This window comes from Nyctereutes procyonoides, unplaced genomic scaffold (genome assembly GCF_905146905.1).
Source record: "Nyctereutes procyonoides isolate TBG_1078 unplaced genomic scaffold, NYPRO_anot_genome, whole genome shotgun sequence".
Classification (NCBI taxonomy): Eukaryota; Metazoa; Chordata; class Mammalia; order Carnivora; family Canidae; genus Nyctereutes; species Nyctereutes procyonoides.
The window spans coordinates 8,388,190-8,408,474 of record NW_026575030.1 but is presented as its reverse complement, the minus strand read 5'-3'; the positions used below and the strand labels follow the sequence as shown (position 1 = coordinate 8,408,474).

General features: G+C 41.8%; 1 protein-coding gene across 1 annotated transcript in view; it reads right to left on the bottom strand.

The window, feature by feature from the left end:
- The window catches only part of CFAP221 (cilia and flagella associated protein 221), a 101,255-nt gene that overhangs the window by 23,032 nt on the left and 57,938 nt on the right, over positions 1 to 20,285 (bottom strand). The window contains exons 13-18 of the mRNA XM_055316399.1: positions 19,571 to 19,669; positions 16,641 to 16,746; positions 14,260 to 14,393; positions 12,587 to 12,667; positions 11,821 to 11,928; positions 11,601 to 11,732 (exon numbers count right to left, since the gene is read on the bottom strand). Coding sequence (XP_055172374.1) covers positions 11,601 to 11,732; positions 11,821 to 11,928; positions 12,587 to 12,667; positions 14,260 to 14,393; positions 16,641 to 16,746; positions 19,571 to 19,669 — 660 coding nt within the window. The remainder of the gene's footprint in view (positions 1 to 11,600; positions 11,733 to 11,820; positions 11,929 to 12,586; positions 12,668 to 14,259; positions 14,394 to 16,640; positions 16,747 to 19,570; positions 19,670 to 20,285) is intronic.

Here is a 20,285-nt window from a genome sequence, read left to right as displayed (position 1 = left end):
TTCTTTTTTCATTTGTTTTTACTGAAGTTCGATTTGTCAACATATAGTATAACACCCAGTGCTCATCCCATCAAGTGCCCTCCTCAGTGCCTGTCACCCAGTTACCCCAACCCCCTGCCCACCTCCCCTTCTGCAACCCTTTGTTTGTTTCCCAGAGTTAGGAGTCTCTCATGGTTTGTCACTCTCTAATTTTTCCCACAAAGTTCCTCTCCTTTTCCCTTATAATCCCTTTCACTCTTTCTTATATTCCCCGTATGAATGAAACCATATGATGACTGTCCTTCTCCAATTGACTTACTTCACTCAGCATAATACCCTCCAGTTTCATCCACGTTGAAGCAAATGGTGGGTATTCGTCCTTTCTGATGGTTGAGTAATATTCCATCATATACACAGACCACATCTTCTTTATCCATTCATCTGCCAATGGACACCGAGGCTTCTTCCACAGTTTGGCTATTGTGGACATTGCTGCTATAAACATTGGGGTGCAGGTGTCCCGGCGTTTCACTACATCTGTATCTTTGGGGTAGATACCCAGTAGTGCAAGTGCTGGGTCATAGGGTAGCCCTATTTTTAAGTTTTTGAGGAACATCCACACAGTTTTCCAGAGTGGCTGTACCAGTGCACATTCCCACCAACAGTGCATGAGGGGTTCCCTTTCTCCACATCTTCTCCAACATTTTCCTGTCTTTTTAATTTTTGCCATTCTCATGGTTGTGAGGTGGTATCTCATTGTGGTTTTGATTTGTATTTCCCAGATGGCAAGTGATGCAGAGCATTTTCTCATGTGCTTGTTGATGTGTATGTATTCTTTGGTGAAATTTCTGTTCATGTCTTCTGCCCATTTCATGATTGGATTGTTTGTTTCTTTGCTGTTGAGTTTAATAAGTCCTTTTAGATCTTGGATACTAGCCCTTTATCTGATAGGTCATTTGCAAATATCTTCTCCCATTCTGTAGGTTGTCTTTTAGTTTTGGTGACTGTTTCTTTTGCTGTGCAGAAGCTTTTTATCTTGATTTAGTCCCAATAATTCATTTTTGCTTTTGTTTCCCTTGCCTTCATAGATGTGTCTTGCAAGAAGTTGTGGTGGCCAAGTTCAAAAAGAATGTTGCCTGTGTTCTCCTCTAGGATTTTGATGGATTCCAGTCTCACATTTAGATCTTTCATCCATTTTGAGTTTATCTTTATGTATGGTGTAAAAGAATGGTCTAGTTTCATTCTTCTGCACATGGCTCTCCAATTTTCCCAGCACCATTTATTGAAGAGACTGTCCTTTTTCCAGTGGATATTCTTTCCTGCTTTGTCAAATATTAGTTGACCATAGAGTTGAGGGCCCATTTCTGGGTTCTCTATTCTGTTCCATTGTTCTATGTGTCTCTATTTGTGCCAGGACCACACTGTCTTGATGATCACAGCTTTGTAATACAAAAAGCAATGTGAAATCTGTCATTGTGATGCCCAGCATTGGTTTTGTTTTTCAATATTCCCCTGGCTATTTGGGGTCTTTTCTGATTCCATACAAATCTTAGGATTATTTGTTCCAATTCTGTGAAGAAAGTCCATGGTATTTTGATAAGGATTGCTTTGAATGTGTAAATTGCCCTGGGTAGCATAGACATTTTCACAATATTCGTTCTTCCAATCCATGAGCATGGAATGTTTTTCATTCTCTTTGTGTCTTCCTCAATTTCTTTCAGAAGGGTTCTGTAGTTTTTATTTTTTATTTTTTATTTATTTATTTTTTTTACTTTTATAAATTGATTTTTATTGGTGTTCAATTTACCAACATACAGAATAACACCCAGTGCTCATCCCGTCAAGTGTCCCCCTCCGTGCCCGTCACCCATTCACCCCCACCCCCCGCCCTCCTCCCCTTCCACCACCCCTAGTTCATTTCCCAGAGTTAGAAGTCTTTATGTTCTGTGTCCCTTTCTGATATCTCCCACACATTTCTTCTCCCTTCCCTTATATTCCCCTTCACTATGATTCATATTCCCCAAATGAGTGAGAACATACACTGTTTGTCCTTCTCCGATTGACTTACTTCACTCAGCATAATACCCTCCAGTTCCATCCACGTTGAAGCAAATGGTGGGTATTTGTCGTTTCTAATGGCTGAGTAATATTCCATTGTATACATAAACCACATCTTCTTTATCCATTCATCTTTTGATGGGCACCGAGGCTCCTTCCACAGTTTGGCTATTGTGGACATGGCTGCTAGAAACATCGGGGTGCAGGTGCCCTGGCGTTTCATTGCATCTGAATCTTCGGGGTAAATCCCTAACAGTGCAATTGCTGGGTCGTAGGGCAGGTCTATTTTTAATTCTTTGAGGAACCTCCACACAGTTTTCCAGAGTGGCTGCACCAGTTCACATTCCCACCAACAGTGTAAGAGTGTTCCCTTTTCTCCGCATCCTCTCCAACATTTGTTGTTTCCTGCCTTATTAATTTTCCCCATTCTCACTGGTGTGAGGTGGTATCTCATTGTGGTTTTGATTTGTATTTCCCTGATGGCAAGTGATGCAGAGCATTTTCTCATGTGCATGTTGGCCATGTCTATGTCTTCCTCTGTGAGATTTCTCTTCATGTCTTTTGCCCATTTCATGATTGGATTGTTTGTTTCTTTGGTGTTGAGTTTAAGAAGTTCTTTATAGATTTTGGAAACTAGCCCTTTATCTGATATGTTATTTGCAAATATCTTCTCCCATTCTGTAGGTTGTCTTTGAGTTTTGTTGACTGTATCCTTTGCTGTGCAAAAGCTTCTTATCTTGATGAAGTCCCAATAGTTCATTTTTGCTTTTGTTTCTTTTGTTTTCGTGGATGTATCTTGCAAGAAGTTACTGTGGCCAAGTTCAAAAAGGGTATTGCCTGTGTTGTCCTCTAGGATTTTGATGGAGTCTTGTCTCACATTTAAATCTTTCATCCATTTTGAGTTTATCTTTGTGTATGGTGCAAGAGAGTGGTCTAGTTTCATTCTTCTGCATGTGGATGACCAATTTTCCCAGCACCATTTATTGAAGAGACTGTCTTTCTTCCAGTGGATAGTCTTTCCTCCTTTGTCGAATATTAGTTGACCATAAAGTTCAGGGTCCATTTCTGGGTTCTCTATTCTGTTCCATTGGTCTATGTGTCTGTTTTTGTGCCAGTACCACACTGTCTTGATGACCACAGCTTTGTAGTACAACCTGAAATCTGGCATTGTGATGCCCCCAGCTATGGTTTTCTTTTTAAAAATTCCCCTGGCTATTCAGGGTCTTTTCTGATTCCACACAAATCTTAAAATAATTTGTTCTAAGTCTCTGAAGAAAGTCCATGGTATTTTGATAGGGATTGCATTGAACGTGTAAATTGCCCTGGGTAGCATTGACATTTTCACAATATTAATTCTGCCAATCCATGAGCATGGAATATTTTTCCATCTCTTTGTGTATTCCTCAATTTCTTTCAGAAGTGTTCTATAGTTTTTAGGGTATAGATCCTTTACTTCTTTGGTTAGGTTTATTCCTAGGTATCTTATGCTTTTTGGTGCAGCTCTAAATGGGATTGATTCTTTAATTTCTCTTTCTTTAGTCCCATTGTTAGTGTATATAGTGTATATATACACTATAGTGTATATAGTGATTTCTGTGCATTGATCTTGTATCCTGCCACTCTGCTGAATTGCTGTATGAGTTCTCGCAATCTTGGGGTTGAGTCCTTTGGGTTTTCTATATACAGTATCATGTCATCTGCAAAGAGAGAGAGTTTGACTTCTTCTTTGACAATTCGAATGCCTTTTATTTCTTTATGTTGTCTGATTGCTGAAGCTAGGACTTCTAGTACTATGTTGAATAACAGTGGTAAAAGTGGACATCCCTGTTGTGTTCCTGATCTTAGGGAAAGGCTCTCAGTTTTTCCCCATCTAGAATGGTATTCCCTGTGGACTTTTCATAAATGGCTTTTAAGATATTGAGGAATGTTCTCTCTATCCCTACGCTTTGAAGAGTTTTAATCAGGAATGGATGCTGTATTTTGTCAAATGACTTCTCTGCATCTATTGAGAGGATCACATGGTTCTTGTTTCTTCTCCTGTTGATGTGATCTATCATGCTGATTGTTTTAGGATGTTGAACCAGCCTTGCATCCTGGGGATAAATCCCACTTGGTCATGGTGAATAATGCTCTTAAGGTACTGTTGGATCCTATTGGCTAGTATCTTATTGAGAATTTTTGCCTGTGTTCATCAGGGATATTGGTCTATAATTCTCCTTTTGGTGGGGGTCTTAGTCTGGTTTTGGAATCAAGGTGATGCTGTCCTCATAAAATGAGTTTGGAAGTATGCTGTCCCTTTCTATCCTTCAAAACAGCTTTAATAGAATAGGTATTATTTCTTCTTTAAATGTTTGATATAATTCCCTTGGGAAGCCATCTGGCCCTGGACTTTTGTGTCTTGGGAGGTTTTTTGATGACTGCTTCAATTTCCTCACTGGTTATTGGCCTGTTCAGGTTTTCTATTTCTTCCTGTTCTAGTTTTGGTAATTTGTGGTTTTCCAGAAATGCATCCATTTCTCCTAGATTGCCTAATTTGTTGGAATATAGCTGCTCATAATATGTTTTAAAAATCATTTGTAGGGCAGCCCGGGTTGCTCAGTGGTTTAGTGCTGCCTTCAGCCCAGGGTGTGATCCTGGCCTGGGATCGAGTCCTGCGTCAGGCTCCCTGCATGGAGCCTGCTTCTTCCTCTGCCTGTGTCTCTGCCTCTCCCTCTCTCTCTCTCTCTCTCTCTCTCTCTCTGTCTGTCTCTCATGAGAAAATAAATAAAATCTTTTTTTTTAAATAAAAATCATTTGTATTTCCTTGGTATTGGTTGTGATCTCTCCTCTTTCATTCATGATTTTATCAATTTGAGTCTTTTTTCTTTTTAATAAGACTGGATAGGGGTTTATCTATTTTACTAATTCTTTCAAAGAACCAACTCCTGGTTTGTTGATATGTTCTACAGTTCTTCTGGTCTCTATTTCATTGAGTTCTGCTTGAATCTTTATTAACTCTCTTCTTCTACTTGGTGTAGGTTTTATTTGCTGTTCTTTCTCCAGTTCCTTTAGGTGTGAAGTTAGCTTGTGTATTTGAGTTTTTTTCCAATTTTTTGAGGGATGCTTGCATTGCTATGTATTTCCCTCTTAGGACAGCTTTTGCTGTATCCCAAAGACTTTGAACAGTTGTATCTTCATTTTCATTAGTTTCCATGAATCTTTTTAATTCTTCTCTAATTTCCTGGTTGATCCACTCATCTTTTAGTACGATGCTCTTTAACCTCCACATGTTTGAGTTTCTTCCAAATTTCTTCTTATGATTGAGTTCTAGTTTCAAAGCACTGTGGTCTGAAAATATGCAGGGGACAATCCCAATCTTTTAGTATTGGTTGAGACCTGATTTGTGACCCAGTATGTGGTCTATTCTGGAGAAAGTTCCATGTGCTTCTGAGAAGAATGTGTATTCAGTTGCATTTGGATGGAAAGTTCTGTATATATCTGTGAAATCTATTTGGTCCAGTGTATCATTTAAGGCCCTTGTTTCTTTGGTGATGTTCTGCTTAGAATATCTGTCATTTGCTGAAAGTGCTGTGTTGAAGTCTCCTACTATTAGTGTATTATTATCTAAGTATCTGTTTACTTTGGTTAATAATTGATGTACTTGGCGGCTCCCACATTAGGGGCATAAATATTCATGATTGTTAGGTCCTCTTGTTGGATAGACCCTTTAAGTATGACATAGTGTTCCTCTTCATCTCTTACTACAGTCTTTGGTATAAACTTTAATTTATCTCATATGAGGATTGCCACTTCAGTTTGGTTTTAAGGACCATTTGAATGGTAAATGGTTCTCCACCCCTTTATTTTCAGGCTGGAGGTGTCCTTAGGTCTAAAATGTGTCTCTTATAGACAGAATATAGATGGATCTTGTTTTTTTTATCCAATCCAATACCTTGTGTCTTTTGATGGGATCATTTAGCCCATTTATGTTCAGAGTAACTATTGTAAGATATGAATTTAGTGTTATTGTAATACCTATTCAGTCCCTGTTTTTGTGGATTGTTTCTTTGGACTTCTTTCTTTTACAGGGTCCCCCTTAATATTTCTTGCAGGGCCAGTTTTGTGGTCATATATTCTTTCAGTTTCTGCCTATCTTGGAAGCTCATTATCTCTCCTATTCTGAATGAGAGACTTGATGGATAAAGTATTCTTGGCTGCATGTTCTTCTCATTTAGTACCTGGAATATATCCTGCCAGCCCTTTCTGGCCTGCCAGGTCTCTGTGGAGAGGTCTGCTGTTAATCTGATATTTTTCCCCATATAAGTTAAGAATCTCTTGCCTTGCACTGCTTTAAGAATTTTTTCTTTATCTTTGAAATTTGCAAGTTTCACTATTAAATGTTGAGATGTTGAATGGTTTTTATTGATTTTTTTGGGGGGGACCTCTCTATCTCCTGGATCTGAATGCCTGTTTCCTTCCCCAGATTTGGGAAGTTCTCAGCTATAATTTGTTTGACTATACTTTGTGGTCCTCTATCTCTCTCTCAGCCTCTTCTGGAATCCCAATTAGATGTATATTCTTCCTTGTCAAGCTATATTTATTTCCCTAAGCCTTTCCTCATGGGCTCTTACTTGTTTTTCTCTTTTTTCCTCAGCTTCCTTCCTTACCATCAACTTGTTTTCTATGTCACTCACTCTTTCTTCTACCTCATTAACTCTCACAGTTAGAACATCCAGTTTGGATCACATCTCATTTAATCTATTTTTAATTTCAGCCTGATTAGGTCTCAATTCTGCAGTAACGAAGTCTCTAGAGTCATTTATGCTTTTTTCCAGGGCCACCAGTGGCTTTATAATTGGACTTCCAAATTGAATTTCTGACATCGTATTGAAATCCAAATTCTGTAACTCTGTGGCAGAGAGTACTGTATCCAGTTCTTTCTTTTGTGGTGAATTCTTCCTTCTAGTCATTTTGTCCAGTGCAGAGTGGCTGTATGAGCAGGCTAAGTCAAAAATATCAACCACGACCTAAGTAAAATACATCCTAGATGATTCTGAAGAGGTCAGAGACCAGGGAAAAAAAAGAAAAAAAGAAAAAAAGAAAACAAAAGGACCATTAATGTGAAAAACAAATTTTAAAACAAAGTAGTAAAAATAAAAAGCCAAAACCTAAAAACAAAGAAGAAAAAGGAAAAAGAAAAAGAAATAAAGAAAAGAGGAAAAAGAAAAAATAAGGGGAGGAGATGGTGGTGGTGAGGAAGTGGTAGAGGAGAGAGAATGTAGTCTACTTGAGGAGTCCTAGAGGGTGATCCTCTTGGTTCTGAGTGTATTTTGTCTGTTAGAAGATGCTTAATCTCACACTTATATAAACCAGCAATACTTATATAAAGCCCAACATTGACAAAAACATAAACAAGATAAAAGAGGGGGGCAGAATGGGAAGGAAGAGAGAATATAATCTCACAGATTGCAACAGTGCAGTATTCCACTTGGTTCTAGGTGTATGTTGGTCGTGTTTTAGAAGGTGCTAACTTCAACCATTGTAAACCAAAACGAGGCAGAAAAAACAGAAAACAAAAGAACAAAAACCCCTGTCTCATATATCTACCAAAATTAAATTGAATATGTTGAAGGGAATTCAGAAGTGAAAAATATATGTAACACATGTAATTGTAGAAATATTAAAGTCAAAAGGAAAAAAACTTAAAAATGAAGAGCTGGTAAAATATTGTAGTTAAGATGGGAAAGGAGAAAAAATATTGGAAGTTCTTAGTTTGATGTAAAAATGAGTCATAATGGAAAAGGGGAAAAAAAGGACCTTCTAGTTCTATATACTATTTTCCCTCAGTCCTGGAGCTATCCAGCACTGCTTGGTCAAGAACTTGCTCTTCCCCTGTCCTTCTAGCTGGTCTTCTGGGGGAGGGGCCTACTGTGCTGATTCTCAGGTGTGTGTACCTGGGGGAGATGCCCCGCCCCCTTCTGGGTGCCGGGCTCAGTGGGAGCTGTTTACCCCCTGAGGACTCTGTTCCCTGGTGGCCTTGCCTCTCCCAGGCACAAGGCACAAAGAGGAAAAACAGCACTGGCAGCAGCCAGATTTCCAGCTCTGGAGTCAGCTCATCGCGTGTAGCCAACTGCAGTCTCCCAGTCCGCACTGGCCTAGGTGCTCCGGGGGCCAGTGTGGTTCACTGATCTGCACAGCTTGGGGGCGCCCAGTGGCAGGAGAGTCCTCGCCATCCTGTGCCCTCCCTGCCTCCACCCTGGTCCAGGGAGAGTGCAGGATTGTTGGCTTTGTCCGCTGGGTGCTCTGGGATCCGGGGCTCTGTGCTGTTGGGCCCGCAGTCCGGGGGCCGCCTCTCCCGAAGGGAATGGGGCACAGCCACCTCCGTCTGGAGCACCCCCCCCGCCCGCCGTGTGCCACAAATTCAATTTTTATTTTTATTTATTTATTTATTTATTTTTTTAAATTTTTATTTATTTATGATAGTCACAGATTGAGAGAGAGAGAGAGAGAGAGAGAGAGAGAGAGAGAGGCAGAGGGAGAAGCAGGCTCCGTGCACCGGGAGCCCGATGTGGGATTCGATCCCGGGTCTCCAGGATCGCGCCCTGGGCCAAACCACTGCGCCACCCAGGGATCCCCAAATTCAATTTTTAAATAGATATGGAGTTAGTAGAGTTATCAATCCCGTCTTGAATAAGATTTAATAGTTTGTGCCTTTTAAGAAATTTGTTCATTTAACCTGTTGAACTTACTGGCATAAAGTTTTTTATAATATGAACTTATTATCTTTTTAATATCTGTAGACTCTTTCATTCCTGATAGTGGTAGTTCATGTCTTTTATCTTTTTCCCCCTAATCTGTTAGATTATAGGTTTATCCATTTTATTGATCTTCTCAAAGAACTAGCTTCTCTGTTGTTTTTCTTTTTTCTATTTCATTGGTTTTCAGATTAAAGATTCTATTCATTTATTTATGAGAGACACACACACAGAGAGGCAGAGACACAGGCAGAGGGAGAAGCAGGCTCCATGCAGGGAGCCCGAGATGGGATTTGATCCTGGGTCTCCAGGCTCACACCCTGGGCCGAAGGCAGCACTAAACGGCTGAGCCACCAGGGCTGCCCTCAATCTAATCTTTATTACTTCTCTTCTCTGCTTAGTCTGGATTTCATCTGTTGTTCTTTTTTGAGTTTAAAGGGGAGGCTGAGGACATTAAGTTCTACCCTCATTTTCTAATGTAGGTGTATAGCATTATAAATTTCGTACAAATTTTTTTGTGTTCTCATTTTCATTAAGTTAAAAATACTTTCCAGTTTTTCTTTTGATGTCTTCCTTGGACAATAGGCTATTTTAAAATATTTAAAATATTTAATTCAGCTTCCAAATTTTGGGGGGATTTTCTAGATATCTTTATGCTATTCATTTTTTATTAAATTTCTTCAAAGTCAGAAAAAATACTTTATATGATCTGGATATTTACAATTTTATTGAGCCTTGTTTAATGGTTCCAAATATGGTCTATCTTGGCAAACCTTCTGTCTATACTTGAAGAGAATCTGCATTCTATTGTTTTGGGGGATAGTGTTCTAGCAATGCCAATTAGGTCAAGTTGATTGATAATGGTATTTAAATCTGTTATATCCTTACTGATTTTCTATTTACTTGTTCTATCGATTATTGAGAGGGAAGTGTTGAAATCACCAGTCATAATTGCAGATTTGTCTGTTTTTTTCCCCCTCTTTGCAATTCAATTAGTTTTTGTTTCACGTATTTTGAAGCTCTGGCATTAGGTGCATAAATATTTGGAATTGTTGTGTCCCTTTGATGAACTGCCCCTAACCTTAGGTTCCTAACCTAAGGCATGTTCTAAGTATTTGTGGAATTAATGAATTAATAAATAACTGCTGATATTTTCTAAGGAAGTATGAGTGTGACTATGGAAAATTCCTGTAACTCCTCTAGACCAGTTTCCTTACTTTAAGAATGGTAAGGGAGTGGTAATAGATGAATCTGGGGGTGGTGGTGGTAGATAGGAGATTGAAGAGTGTTTTTTAAACCTTGCTGTGCAGGACCCCTTGGTTTAGCATGGACATCGTCCTCAGGAGAGCCCCCTACCCCACTGCCATCCCAGCAAGTAAGTGGGACTCTAGGTATTTTATATATTGACTTCGTATGTCAAGTTTCAGGTGACTGGAGGGCTCTTGTACTAAAGGAACTTTGAAAAGCACAGAGTTAAACATCCTGTGAGGTTTTCCCAGCTCCAAGATTCTAAGTCTCCAAGGCCACTCCTCTCAACCAACAAGACTATGAGAAAATGCCTCATGATACCCAATGCAAACATTACAGCTCTCAGTAGGAAGGCAGCAAAATTCAGAGGAAGAGCCCCTGAGGGAAGCAGCCACGAAACAGGCAGTCCATGACTCCTGCACTGACTGGCTGAGTGACCTTGAGTATGACCATCAGCATCTCTGTCCACACTAGAGATACAGATTCTCATTTGGAGAGTCTCAAAAAGAGACTTTCTCAATTAGTATTTAAGATTCTCCAGAACTGTGTGTATGTGTGTGTCTGTCTTTAAAAACAGGGATGCCTGGGTGGCTCAGTGGTTGATTGTCTGCCTTTGGCTCAGGGTGTGATCCTGGGGTCCTGGGATCAAGTCCTGCATTGGGCTTCCCACAGGGAGCCTGCTTCTCCCTCTGCCTCTCTCTCTGTGTCTCTCATGAATAAAAAAAATCTTAAAAAAAATAAAATAAAAACATAGACCATAACTTGGGCAACGACTATGGCATTTCACTGGTGATCTCACTGTTACATACAAGCTCATCAGATTTCCTGTCTGGGTTTCATTCATTTGGGACTTGGGTAACAGGAAATATAAGGGTTGGAGGGGGTGTCCCATTAGGGCAGGCTGGCATAAGTGAAGGCCTGGAGGAGGAGGGAAGTGTGTGATGTTTGGCAGAGACTTATGCAGGGGTGCAGAGAAGAGGGGGTGGTTCTGTTGTTGGCCTCACGCAGGCTTGGATTTAATTTAGAAGGAGATGGGGAGTTAGTGAATGTGGAGCAGGACGGTGGCGTGGTTAGGAGGTGCTTCAGGGAAGTTAACTGAGTGTGGCTACAGAAACGAAGTGGAACAGAAAATCTATAAGGCAGAAGCATAAGTATGGAAGGGACACACTGCCAAGGATAGAATCAGGGATCAATATAGCTCTGAGTGATGAGGTTTGGGCTGATTTTACTTTCTATTGTGTTTTCTTTTTTCTTTCTTATTTTTTTAACACTCCATATATATATGTATGTGTCTATATGCATATATACACACATATATCATATATATAATTATATGACATTAGAAAAGATCATAAAGCTATTGTCATAAACATTAATAAATGCTGAGATTGTTAAAAGGCTAAAGCATTGATATTCTTCAAACAATAAATGCTGGCAAGCAACTTCAAAGGTGAGATACCGTTGAATATTTGTAACTCCAAAAACAGAAATAATATTCCTAATTCATGCTTCTGTTTTCTTATAAAGTAAGTCCTGAAACAGGGGAACATAGAACACGAGACTTGCTGAGTGGTCACTTACGAATATATAAAGCGGGTCATAATTTGGAGACATGGCTAAGGCGTCAGGTGGTCTCATGCCCAAGACCGAGGTCTTGCCAGGGAGCTGGGGTGTAGAGTCCTGCTTGGGCAGAGTAATGATGGTGGCCTCATCCTGTGAAGGGACCAAGCATTGTGTTAGTCTTGATGTTAGGACAAGAGGGGAAATGTGAGGGCAATTCTTAAAGGTGGGGATATATTACCTCTGCCCCTTGCTTCAGAACTCGAGCAAGCTTTTGAGGTTTGTAGCTTGTTGATGATTTCTGGACACAGAATGGCTGATACCCTTTAATTTTGTACTGTTGAGGAACCTAAGGTCAGAGGTCAGAGAAGACAACTGATTGAATGTTCTTAAACACTCATCACCCATTAATGGGATTTAATTCTCAATAGCCACATTTTTGAGTTGCCTGATGATGATAAAAGGAAAATGACCACCATGTTGTAAATATCACATTGTGGGAACTATTAGTATGCCCAGCACTGGAGGGATGTTAGTACAAGTCCCAGACCTGCTCCAGGTCCCTGTTCTGGGTATCAGCACACGTGTTGTATATTTGCAATTACTCTTGTGTACCATAGGGCTTCCCTGTAGAAATACATGGAACACTGGTTTGTGAATTTGCAATATTGGTATTTTCAAAACCAGGAGTGGCTATATACATCAAGAAAGGCTGACTAACTTTTGTTCAATTCACCTTGTGTTTTTTCTTAAAATCGCTAATAAATGTAGTTCAGATAGCTTCATGTATGCATAATACATTGTATATCCACAGAGTAAAGATCCTGGTTTCCATAAATCACATGTGTTATAATTGCACATACATAAAATAACAGCAGAAAAATACATGTAGTATGCTATGGTGTATAATCTATAATAGAACAAAACTAATAAAATGATATAAATTCAAGAATATTATGTTTACTTCATAAGAAATCCATTAATTAATATCATATGACAAGTCTGACCTGCAGACTGAGGAAGGAATAACTCTGCTTGATTTGAGTTTCTGAAGATTTAATTGGAACTGGTCCAAGGCCATCAGGAGCCTAAAATGTGGAAATTCAAAAACATTGACACATAATCAATGAGGAGCAAAAGTAGCTGTGTTTCTATTGCCATACATCCTGTAACCTTCCTGTGACCACAGTTTCTACTTGATGTGTAGGGCATGGAGGCAGCGTTGACCAACCTCTCCTCCTTGTCTTGTGGTGTATGTGATCCCTTTTTATTTTCTACTATTGTGGGTACTGCCACTGACATCCAGAATCCCCTTCAGGCTTAAAGGATTCAGTTCCCCTACTTGGAGGCGTCCTGTTAATGAAAACAATTTTCAAGGATCAGTCCTTTTCAGGAGTTGCCTTGGCTGAAGGGAGCTGTCTCACTGAGGTTATGTGTCCTTCCTAGGGCAGCCTGCCTTCAATCACAAGTTGAAACAAAGGTATAAATATCAGGTCCTCTGACTTCATTCCAGCTTTGGAGCTCCTCATGAGTACAGCTGAGGCTTTTGTCCAGAATAGCCGTGCTCCTTCTCCCTGTCCACACTGGTTCCCACTGCTACCCTTCCATAGGGGCTAATCTCCAAAGCACTATTTTCCTGCATGCTGTCTGCTTCAGTCATCCAGAGAATCTGGAACAGTGTCTGACTTACTATGGATACTCCATAAATACTCTACTTCACCTAATCTAGGACACCATCATTTTTTAAAAAAGATTTTATGTATTTATTCATTCATGAGAGACACACAGAAAGAGAGAGGCATAGACACAGGCAGAGGGAGAAGCAGGCTCCATGCAGGGAGCCAGACGTGGGACTCGATCCCAGGGCTCCAGGATCACACCCTGGGCTGAAGGCAGGCGCCAAACCGCTGAGCCACCCGGGCTGCCCAAGGACACCATCATTAAAGTAATATGATACATTGCTAGTATGCCGTTGCTTATATGACATTTCCCAAATTCAAAGCCACTAAATATAAAAAGAATTGATGAAATAAAGTATCTATGGAGTGAACTACAAATCTTTATAGACAGGAGTGCTGAGCATTCTTTCGTCAACCCTAAGTTGATGAAGAGAAGTCTTTGTAGAACTAAGGCACCAAATGAAATGTGTAAGATGGGAACTGCTCAAAAATAATGAGGTGGGCAGCATTGTGCCCACAGGCAAGAAAATGAACTGTCACACCTCTTGCCAGAGAAAGACAGAACTGTGAGTCTCTTGAGTTGAGCATCAGATCTGGGGGCCACTCTTCTCTGGCATCTCCATTTGCCTATAAAGCAGGAGGGCCCAGCTGAGCAGGGCCTGCCTGCCGAGGCCAGGCCTTCTTAGATTCTCCATCTGCCCTTTGTTTCTCAGGCCCTGTTCCTGGGCTATCAGGAGGGGACTCTTGTTGGGTTCCAGGCTGGAGCACCCAGCCCAGGTTACCAGGGAGCTCTGCACAGGTGTATCAGGTGCCAGGTATGTGGCAGTAAATGATCTCTGGTTTCCCACTGATCATGAGTCCCTGGGCAAAGATGTCCCCTGGGAGCCTCTCAGGAGGAAGTGGAAGGACAGAGACTAAGGTAGGTCTCTTGCCTTGATATCTGCCTAACAACCACCATTTGATGGTGCCCGATCCCTACCCCACAGCATAACAGCACCCACCAACTCATTGGAGCTCTGAGGAGGACTGTAGGACGGGAAGGCGAAGGGGAGCACTTCCTTAGGTGACACAGAGAACCTGCTGGAGTAATCATCTTGACTGATCTGACCCAGGAGGTATCTGGAAGCATTTTTGTCTGTGGGTGAAAACAAAAGAGCACTTTTAGGGGAGCTCATGGGGAGTATTTGTATGTGAAACCATCATCTTTATTTGCCACACACCAATCAGTGGGCACTTGCCTCATGCCATTTGGAGAAGAATATATATATATGTGTGTGCATGCATATGGTCCCATTTCTAGTTTTCTTTTGTTCTTTACCCTACCCTTTCCCCAGTTTTTTTTAAAGAAGATTTTATTTATTTATTCATGAGAGACACAGAGACACAGGCAGAGGGAGAAGCAGGCTCCCTGCAGGGAGCCCAATGTGGGACTCGATCCCAGGACCCCGGGCTCATGACCTGAGCCAAAGGAAGACACTCAATCACTGAGCTACACAGGTGCCCTTCTTCTCCAGTTTTTAAAGATTTATTTACTTCCAAAAGCTACAATTCCTAATGAAAGCATCTCTGATGAATATTCTTTGTCCTTGTCAGTAAAGAAAAAGATGATGTGAGAAAAAGCTCATGAAGACATTTTACAGGGGTCCTTACATAATTCACAGATGAATATTACAATATTTTAAACAAGAATTTCTTCATTAGAGACATCAATAATGGACATCAAAATAACATAGGAGGAATTTTTAAAAAGCAAAATTAAAGAGCAAAAAAAAATGGCTCTGAAAAACAAAATACCCATCTAGATCTTGCAAGGGAGGAAGAAGAGGAGCAGGTGCTCAGGTTCTGAGCCTGGGCACCAGAGTTCCTCCTTCCCTTGGAGCTGTGTGGATCCTGTGCCCTGGACATGGTTTGGGGGCACTGTTTATGAGGAGGGACAGGGTCCCACTGGATGTCATGCTCAGTGGCTGCTGGGTGTGTTCACTGTGAAGGACTAGACAGGCTGCTTGTCCTCTATAGGACTCTAAGCCCTGCACCTGCTGCCCCCCAGCCCACTCCTTTGGTCCACCCTTCCATGGTGAAGTCCAGCCCGCTCCCTTTTGTGATGAATGGCAAGTATTTTTTTGCCTCTCATGATGGACTCAATAAACAGCACTTGGATCAGGCTGAAAAACACCCCAAGAGCATTAAAATACAATAAAATGTTTTGAAAAAAGTACCCATATAGCTCTTGAAAGAGGAAGAATGAAGAGCCAGGCTCAGGGGTTCAAGCTAGGGAGGGCAGGAAGGGCTTGGAAGGACTGGCGCCAGCCCATGGGTCTGCATATGAGCTGCAGGGTGAAGAAGATGGTGATGGGAGCCCAAACAAAAGCCATTGAGAGTGTGCCTCCAATGGCTTAGTCAACCCAGGGCATCCAAGGACTGGAATTCCTTTAAGTAGCGAAGATAAAATGAGATAAGAAGCTTTACATGCAGGACACCTCCATGGCTCAACTGTTTGAGTGGACAACTCTTGATATCAGGGCTGAGAGTTCAAGCCCTGTGTCGGGCTCCATGCTGGTCATGAAGCCTACTTTAAAAAAATAAAAATAAAGCTTTACGTCCAAGTGCTAAATTGTGACAACACTCAGTGCAGCCAGTCAGTCAACAAGTATGAATGTCGACCATCCTGGTCTCTCTGGTGTTGAGAGAGAACTGAGGGCACGAAACAAGAAGTCAAACCACAGCCAAACTTCACAGATTTCACAACTTGGCTGGGTCAGCTGGCCTAGCTAACTATCGGTTGGGCAGGCATTTCAGCCAAACCTGGCATGGAGGTCTGAATCAAGTCCTGGGCAGTAGGCTTGATGGCAGCTCCCCTCCCAAGAGGTACACATTCTGTGCCCTGGAAGCTGTGACTTTGTTACCTTCCACGATCAAAGGGACCTTGCAGGTGTGAGTAGGTTAAGGATCTTGAGATTGGGAGATTATCTTGGGTTATCCGGGTGGGCCCAATGTTGTCAAAGAATCCTTGTGAGGGGAAGGCAGGAGTGTCAGGGTCAGAGGAGATGTGACAAATGAAGCAAGAGGTCAGAGTGATGTGAGGAACGGGCCTCCAGAAGCTGGGAAGGCCAGGAACAGACCTCCAGAAGGAGCCAGCCCTGCTGGCAGCTTGATTTTTAGACTTCTGACCTCCAACAATATAAGATCATACATTTGTTCTGTCTTAAGTCATGAAGTTTATGGTGATTCATTACAGTGGCCACTAAAAAAAAACCAACAAGGACCTAATAGATGTGATTTACGAAAATGTTTTACGTCTATGCAGCTAACTTTATTATACAGAAAAGTTATGCTCAGAGGACTTAGGGTCAAAGTTTTGCTGCCCTTGGCAGCCGTGCTCTACCTGTTACTATAGACTGTCTTCCTTGGCTCAGCTTTCTGATTATGGTCTCTTTGTCTATATTATGAATAGCAGTCAGCATCCTGAGTAATCTTCGATGAACCATGATCTGGAATTAGAAGCGATGATTTCAAATTACTAATTGGCACATGTTCATTTTGACATTCAGTTTGATTCACTTTCCCCAGCCATGGCTGAGCCCCCTGCTCTAAGCGAGAATTCACAGGGGCAGTGGCACACTGCCCTAAACTGAGGCCATGGGGACTTCAAGGTCTTGGCAATGTTGACCGGCCTGGATACAAAAAAAGACGGAGTTGTCATCTGGCCTTGTCCCGCCCAATTTATGAGCCCCATTTTTCTATTTTCAGAGTGGAAAGACTGACTAGTTCCACATTCCTTCTTTTCAGTGTATCTGAATTATAACGCTCCCACCGTGTTATTTTCAAAGTGGAGGGACCAAATAAATGGATGATTCCATAGGACTAGGTCTGTGGATCATGGGCGATGCTAACTGTATACCACTGGGCTTTGCACTCTGAATGCATGCTGCTGGAAGGGACTGCTATCTGTGCACGAAGCTGTGGCTGAAAGGACCATTCCTTCCACAATTAATACCACTTTCCATCCTGTCAGGGACTCTCATTTAACAAATAAATAGTATGAATTGCCAATGCTGTGACCAGTTCTGTTCAAGGCATTACAGATACAGTGAGATCAAACAATTGCCCTGCTGTACCCAACTGGGGTGTGTGTGTGTGTGTGTGTGTGTGTGTGTGTGTGTGTGTATGTGTGTGTGTTGGTGAGGGGTGGTGGTGGTTTACAATAAACATTTAAATGAATCAACAAGATAACTACCATGAAGAAAAGGAAAAAGAGTAAATGCATGAGGGCATGCCAGAGGGGCTGGAAAGGGGGGTGGTCTGGCCACTGATGCAAGGGTAATTAGCTAAGACCTCACTGAGGACATGAGGTTTGATCTAAGACTTGAATGATGAGGAGAGAATGATCTAGGGAAGAGAATTCAGAGCAGAGGGGGAGCAGCAAGGATGAAGATTCTGTTTCAGGAAGAAATGAGATATGTCTAAGGGACAGAGAGAAGTCCAGAGTGGCCTGTGCCCTTGAAAGAAGCTGTGCACTTCATTCCAACTGCAATGGGAAGGCTTTGGATGGTTTTACCTGGGAGGGGTATCATGGCCTTTCAGCCCTGGGAATACTGCTCCAGCTGCCATGTGGGGACTGGAAGCAGAGAGAGCCATTGCACTGGCTTTGTGCCACCTCTCTCCACCACTTTCTTCCCCATGCTGAGCATCTTGTGGCCACCTCTGCTCTACACATGCAGCCCATGCAGACAGGGCCTCAGCAGGGACATGGTCCTATAGGGCAGGTCACACCGAACAGCAAGTTCTGCCTCTCTTCTCCTTAGACTGTCCTCAGTCCAGACCGAAAACACTGCTTGAAGGATAACTTGTAACATAAAATTTGGAGTCCCTTGTACATATTCACCCAGTTAATCTTCACAACAACTCTGTGGGACAGGTCTTATTGTGCTCCCCAGTTACAGAGGAGGAAACTAATAGAGGTTATATAACTTGTCCAAGACCAGAAAGTTCATAAGTGGCATCAAGAATTAGGGGCAGCCAGCCTGGCTCCAGAGTCCAGATATCAACCACTGTTCTCCCCGGCTTGAGGTGTGGCTTTCCTCCTCAATGTGGCCATACTCCAGTGGCCGGGACAAGAGATCTACAGGCAGTATAAGATGCAAGAAGCACCACGGGGATCTCTGGAAGCTAACACTTTCAGGGGCTATTTCTTAGAAGAAAATAAACTTCCACTGGCCCAAAGAACAAGTGTGCACTGATGAAGGGGAGATGGAGTAGCTTCTCAATTGAAGGGTGAGGAGCAGAGACACAGGTTTGTAGCAGGGAATAGGCTTGTGTGTTTGGAAGAAGATGAGGACTGGGACAACACAAAGGGTGGAGGTGAGGAGTTGCGGGGTGTAGCACGTGTAGCTGAAGCCAGACCAGGGAGTCATTTGATACCTTTCATTTTTTATGCCCATTGCAGGAAGCCATTGGAAGCTCTAACAGGCTGGGGGGGAGAAACCAATGTGAAAGTGAAAAAGGCATGGTAGTGAAATCACATGACTTGAAGCCTTAAGACTGGATGAGACACGATCCCACAGGAATTCTCAAGTATTCTCTCTAGAACTAACTGATCAAAATCCAATTATGCTAGAGTTTCCATATGACCCAGCAATTCTACTCCTATGTATGTCCCCAAGAGAATTGAAAACACATGTCCAGAAACATGTACATGAATGTTCATAGCATTATTATTCATAATGGCCAACAAGTGAGAACACCACAAATGTTTCAGCTGATAACAGATACGATATGGTGTAATCACACCTGATAGGATCCAACCATAAAAAGAAATGAAGTTACAACATGGATGAAGCTTGAAAACAAGCCAAGTGGAAAGAGCCAGTTACAAAAGGCAACGTGCTGTATGATTCCATGCATATGAAATGTCCAGAAGAGGCGACTCCATAGAGATAAAAAGCAGATGAGTGGTTGCCAGGGACTGGAGGATGGAGAGGACCTGCTAATGGGAACTAGCTTTCTCTTTGTGGTGATAAAAAATGTTCTAAGATTAATTGCTGAATCTCTGTGTTGTATATGCCTGAAACTGATATAACAGCATAGGTCAATGACAGACACTTCAATAAAATTTTTTTGAATGTTCTAAAGTTAGATCATGGTGATGGCTGTACAACTCTGTAAATATAGTAAGAACCGTCAAATTGTGTGCTTTACAACAGTGAATTTTATGGTAAGTGAATTATATCTCGATAGAGCTGTTAAGATTCATTGTTTGATTCCTTGTGAAGAGGACCAAACAAATTAAAATTTCTGTCTGGTGCTGGGACTCACCTTGCGTGCTGCTTGTTGAAACCGCCTCTGCGCCCTAAACCTGTTGACCCAAGTATTATTAATGAGTGGGTCAAAATTAGGATGGAATTCCTTGATTTTCTGTGAAAATGGAACACAGGCACATCTTAGATTTAAATTTTAACTCCAGGTATGAGCACTTAACAAAAATGTTTTAGAGTCTGATCCTAAATCAAGTTATTATTTATTTGTTCTGACATGCATGGAACGAGCATTTATTCATCACTTTTGGTGTACATAGCAGTATAGGGAATCCTTCTTGTGTGGGGGTACCAAAAGTGGGATTTGAGATTTGGGTTTTAAGAAATTGACAGTGTGGTTAGAGAAGCTTAAGCAAACACATGCAGCCCTGAAGAAGATGAAGAAAGTCATAGTGAAATCAGTCCTACGTGGTGGGTGCTGGCACTGCCTACATAAGCGAGAGGAGCAGACCCTATGATCCCCACTTCGCTCACCCCTGCCTGGGATCACCACCTTGTGCCTGCGTATTATGGCACTGGGTGCATAGACTGTGGAGGAACTGATGCCTGCGGGTACACTAGGGCCAGCCAGAGCCTCAGGCACTGTAGGTGCTTCAGAGAGAAGCAATATGAAGAAAAAGGCATCAAAAGTGAATTAGGGGCATCTTGGTGACTCAGCTGGTCAAGTGTCTGCCTTTGGCTCAGGTCATGATTCCAGGGTCCTGGAATTGAGCCCA